General features: G+C 35.7%; 1 protein-coding gene and 1 pseudogene across 1 annotated transcript; both read right to left on the bottom strand.

Annotated features, from left to right (window-relative positions):
- Positions 1–2,437, bottom strand: part of LOC102605247 (glutathione S-transferase U17-like) — a 12,337-nt pseudogene extending 9,900 nt beyond the window's left edge.
- A 310-nt stretch (positions 2,438–2,747) lies between these two features.
- On the bottom strand, positions 2,748–5,408 carry LOC102599652 (glutathione S-transferase U17-like). The gene is made up of 2 exons (XM_006341248.2): positions 5,051–5,408; positions 2,748–3,283 (listed from the first exon to the last, which is right to left on the bottom strand). The coding sequence occupies exons 1-2, from the start codon at positions 5,369–5,371 to the stop codon at positions 2,909–2,911; spliced, it is 696 nt and encodes a 231-aa protein (XP_006341310.1). The 5' UTR covers positions 5,372–5,408; the 3' UTR covers positions 2,748–2,908.
- Positions 5,409–5,684: the final 276 nt, after the last annotated feature.

The following is a 5,684-nucleotide window of genomic DNA, read 5'->3' as shown; positions in this document are numbered from 1 at the left end:
CTACTTCTCTTAGTGAATCAAATTGTATAATCTCTTTAAACAATTCTTGTTGAAATTCACTAATCCCCTTTCCAAAGCTTTTCTCTCTTTCTCAAAATGCCTAACTCTAATTTTTTTTTCAAAGATCCCTATCTCCCAAGAAGTTGAAAACCCTAATTCATTCAACTTCTCCTTTTCTACTCAAGAAGGCTGTAAAGAAATCTCTTGTGAAAAGAGAGAAAGTTAGAAAATAGGTGGCTGGAAATTAAAACTTATAAAGGGACTAGGTCATAGGGTGCAAAAACAAAAGTGAAGAAAAGGAAATGACAAGAGAGGAGCGGATAACGGCAATGGAGAACCAGAAGGTTTTGAATGGCAGAGTCTTTGACCCTGCCATTCTAACCAAATTTGGAATATCAAATCTTTTTGATGCACTTGCCACAAAACGTGGAGATGTCAAGAATGCAGGGTTACCGAAAAGGTTTCTCAAAGGGAAATATCAGTTGCTTTTTGAGTTCATCAACAAGGTGTTAGTGCCCATAACCAAAGAAAAAAAAAGGAACAGTGGCATCTGCTGCTGATCTGTTTCTCATGGAGAAGCTTGATGAACTTGAAGAGATCAACCTCTGTGCCATTATGCTGGAATGTGAGTGTGTTGAAGGAAAAGCTAGGGGCAGATCTCAAGTGACAAATGTTCTAGAGCAGCAGGCTACTTTTAAACGGGAAGTGACTGATCTTACTGAGATTCTGAATAACAAAGAGATTGAAATCACTTCACTGAGGTCTGAATTACAGAAGGCGGTTTCGAGGGGACCTGGTACCAGTGATGGAAATAAGCAGGTGTTGCAAAAGTTGAGGGATGAAAATGAAAGGCTGGTATCAGTGAGGCATTTGTCTTCAACATGAAGCTTATCAAGGCTCATGAGGATGCAAATGAGCGTCTGTCTCTATTTATGCGCACCCTCAATCCCCTTCCCCTCCGTCCTAAAAGTGTCTTGTTTCCCTAGTTTCCCTCTTTGTTCTTCAATCCTGATTAAAACTCTTCTGGTTTTGTGTTGTTTTGACTGACTACAGTGGTCAGTATTTGTGATCTAATACTATTTATGTTTCTGCCCTGTTCATGTGTGGTTTAATATTCTTTTTATGTTTACATACACATGTTTTGTGTGCCCCAAGGCCCTGAATTCTTTATTGCCTTGCATTTAACTTGAATATGTTTACTGCTTCACCTTTTCAATAATGTCAAAAGGGGGAAGTTTTGTTGTAAAGTTGGCTGTGGAATAGGGGCACTGAACTAAGGGTTAACTGTGGTTGTTAGGGGCATTGAACTAAGGGGGAACGAACTGTGGTTGTTACTGGTGCACTAACAAAGGGGGAATTTGTTATGTATTTGAATGAATGTTTGTTCACTCACGTGAGGAGTTATGCAGGTTGTTTGTCATCATCAAAAAGGGGGAAATTGATAAGAGTTTATGCCTTTTGGTGTTTTGATGATCTCCTCACAAGTGCAGGGACCTGGTCCTCTGCAGAGTATGTGACGCTTCAGAGTACTTCACCAATCAGAAGCGACGAGGTTGCTTGTTCAATTAACGGGGAAACACCAGTCATTGAATGAATGCTTGTTCACTCACGTGAGGAGTTATGCAGGTTGTTTGTCATCATCAAAAAGGGGGAAATTGATAAGAGTTTATGCCTTTTGGTGTTTTGATGATCTCCTCACAAGTGCAGGGACCTGGTCCTCTACAGAGTATGAATACTCGTCCAGCGGTCAAATTGCTGTACAGCTGTAAAAGTTGTCTGCGTCAGAAAGTTGGTGAAGCTGCAGAGTACTCCACCAATCAGAAGCAATAAGGTTACTTGTACGTTTGGCGGTATTTCTTCATTATATATATCAAACAACAAAACAACATGAATCATTGTAAGAACTAGGTTAAGGGTAACTTAGGTTCTTACTCTAAAAGTCTATATTAATCGGTTAGGATTAGTATAGTGGGCGGTGTTGTATCCGCTTAGCAAAGTCTAAGTTATCTAAGGGTGATAGCTTAGTGGGCAGTGTTGTATCTGCTCTGGCTCATCTAAGTAATAGGAGGTATTGCTTAGAGTTGGGATTAGTAGGCTAATCTCGATTTGTAAACTTGCTTTTACTTTTGCTTCGAAAAGATTAGTGAAAGAAGTTTGAAAAGTCCTGGCAGGCCAGGTCGTGGTTTTACTCCCTTGAGCAAGGAGGTTTCCACGTAAAGTTGTTGTGCAATCTTTACTTTCAGCACTTTGTTTATTTTCTGTTATTGTAACTGTGCTGAGGACCTGGTCCCATCTAGACTAGTGGACGCATACATTACAACACAAGTGTTCCTCCAAGAAATCGTAGCCCTTAGATTTTACGTTAAAGGCTATTTGAGGCCTCATGACAAATGTACTAGGCCATGATCCTAATAGTTTCACATCATTTTCAGCCATGATCAAAACATAGTTAGAAACACAAAATAGTGCTTAAAGTATGGTGTGAAGAGTGGATTGTGAAGTTGGCAGAGTGTGTGAATGATAAAATTGAAAGGAGAGGACCTTCTTAATTAGTTTGTCCATTTGTTGATAGATTCCAAAAGAATTCAACATTTTGAAACTTGTGATCTTAAATATGTGATAACATTGGCGTGATTATAAAATGTGTGGTCTTAAACATGTTTTAGCACTTATTTGACTATGAAAGCATCTTGTTAAGGAAATATAGAACTGTGTCATTCTTTCTGCAATGAAGTAATAAAGAAAAGTGGAACGGAAGGAGTAGTGACTAGTAGATCTTTGCTGAATAGCTTATTACACAATGTCAATGTACTATTTATCCCTTTCAAAAAGACCAAATGTAGATTGAAAATAACTATCAAGACGTCATAGTCTAAACACATCATGATCAAAAGAAGAACATACGAATTTAGCTAGACGCTTGAGCTCTAATTTTTGCCCAAATGACCTTAGCAGCCTGAGCAAGCTTATCAGTTTCAGGCATGACATCTTTGACAACACTATCACCACAAAAATCTTCAGCCCATTTGTATAAACCCGGAGTTTTGGATTCATCAAGCAGATTTACGTTGTTTAATTTCTCGTTCACCTTCAGCCAACCCAAGAAGCAACCAAGTGCAATGTCCAAGTATCCGATTTTGTCTCCACCAAAGAACTTCTTGCCTTTGCTGCAATTCTTGAAGACATCTTCCAACAACACTAGGCCTTCGATCACAGTCTCTGTTGCTGCCTTTTTTGCGTTCTCTTCTTGTGTTGCTGCCACGCCACGCAGTGCTGGAAACCACTGTAGGATCAAGTAAAATGTTAGTATGTATACTATCCTAACTCATGTCAAGAGAACTCAACAATTTATACGCGTAAGAAAGATTGTTATTGACATATTTGTACAATACAATTTTCTAACTAACAAAATTAACCACTACATGTATTTCCACATCGAAAATCGAAATACTACTTCTTTTTCTCATAATAATGTGAATACTAATGCATTTAAACAACAAAATATGTTGCTAATTCTATTTAGTGATGCATTTTAAAAAAAAATTGTTAGCTTCGAGCAATTTAGTGATCGATTAGCGGACTAGTTTGCTTAATTCCTAACACAATAGAATTTTGATCCATAAAGATATACTCCCTCCATCTCATTTTATGTGAGGTAGTTTGACTCGGCATGGAGTTTAAGAAAGAAATGAAGACTTTTAAAACTTGTGGTCCAAAATGAATGATAGAAATTTGTGTGGCAGTAAATCATTTCATTAAGGGTAAAATAGACATTTTATAGTTAAATTGTTACTTAATATATAAATGTGTCATTCTTTTTTGGACGGACTAAAAAGGAAAGTAAGTCACATAAATTGGAACAGAGAGAGTAATTTGTTTTTTTTTCTCTCTCTCCATTTACGAAATAAAGACAGAAAACAAACCACTAAAGAGATCTTGATATATAACTGAAGAAATGAAAAATATTTGGTATAGTAAAACAAATATTATTTTTTGTAGTTAAATTATTTTCCACATTGAACACACCTAAAAGAAAATACGACAGGTTAAATATGTATTTACAATTACCAACCAGTCTACAAATATTTACATTTTGGAAGTCATGATTATCATGTTAATTAAGTGCTCAAAGTTGTATTAACAACCTAATTACAGTCCACAAGATACTTATTCATTATATATGTCATTATCATGCAATTAATAAGCGTATTATACATTATACACACATTAAAACAGTCCAGTTACCTAGTGACGTTGTCCACGGACCTACGTCGGCAAGGTTTTAAAATGCATTTAAGTCTAACCTTTTTATATACTTAGCACCTCTCGTGCTTTATCGATTGTAAGATAATTTGTACAAGCCGCTAGCTACTGCTTTATCGATTGTAAGATAATTTGTACAAGCCGCTAGCTACTGCTTTATCCATTGTAAGATAATTTGTATAAGCCGCTAGCTAGCTATAGAAGTGTGTTTGGTATCACGAAAGTAATTTTCCTTCTGAATTTGTTTTCATATATATTTTCCTACAAACTATTTTCTGTGTTTGACTGGTAAGTGCAAAATATATATTTCAAAAGTTAAAAATAACAATATTATGCTAACCAATTGAAGAACAATTTGATAGAATTTTTGAGTATTTTAAAAATTAAAAATAATCTCTAAATATTAATATTGGAGCAAGTAACAAGAAACTTCAACAAATATTCTCCGGTAACCAACAACCACAAAAATAACTACACATCATGGAGCACGTTTTCATGTACTATGACTTTTGTTGTACGAGACATACTTGAAAACGTTTGGGGGGGGGGGGGGGGGCGTACTTAAAAACGTTTTGGGGGGGGGGGGGGCTACAACTTCATCTACGAACCCAATAACTTTAGACCAAACCTTGTATTTCTATCTAACTTTCACTTAATATTTAGAAATAATTCATCAAGAACTCAATAACTCAAAATTATATACATATCGTCGTACTTAAAAGTACACTTATCAAGCATACATAGTAGGAAAGAACAGGAGAAACTAAAAATTAATCAAAGCACACACCTTATCATCAATGTAAGATGCCCAAAATCTTGCAATGGCACGATCATAAGGATGAGAGGGAAGAATAGAATGACCAAAATTAGTCCAATTTTCATCAATATATTGAACAATAATAAGAGATTCACAAATGGGCTTTCCATCATGAATTAGAACTGGAATTTTCTTGTAAATTGGATTTGATTTAAGTAAAAGTTCACTTTTAGTACCAAATTGTTCCTCCAAGAAATCATAGGCCAAAGATTTGATGTTAAGAGCAATACGAGTCCTCATGACATATGGACTAGGCCATGCTCCTAATATTTTCAAATCATTTCTAGCCATGATCAAAGAGGAGAACAATGAAAATGTAATAAAGTGATAGTGTTTAATTTGAGATATAAATAGTTGGGGGATGATGGGGTAGGGGGGACCTAGAGCATTAATAATCATGAGTTGGCTCAACTTTGTAACTTTCATTTAATATTTCTACCCTCGGTCACATATTAGTCGCCCACGTTACTAAAGTTGGTTGTTCCGAATTATTTGTCAACTTACCAAATCAAGAGAGAATTTTTGGATTTTCTCTAATTTATCTTTACAATCGTTTTTTTCTTTTTGAAAGTGTAAATAAGTTTGTAAAGTTTCAAAAAAAATT

The sequence above is a fragment of the Solanum tuberosum genome, unplaced genomic scaffold, assembly GCF_000226075.1.
Source record: "Solanum tuberosum cultivar DM 1-3 516 R44 unplaced genomic scaffold, SolTub_3.0 scf00024, whole genome shotgun sequence".
In the NCBI taxonomy this organism is placed as follows: domain Eukaryota; kingdom Viridiplantae; phylum Streptophyta; class Magnoliopsida; order Solanales; family Solanaceae; genus Solanum; species Solanum tuberosum.
This window is presented reverse-complemented; position numbering and strand designations above follow the sequence as displayed.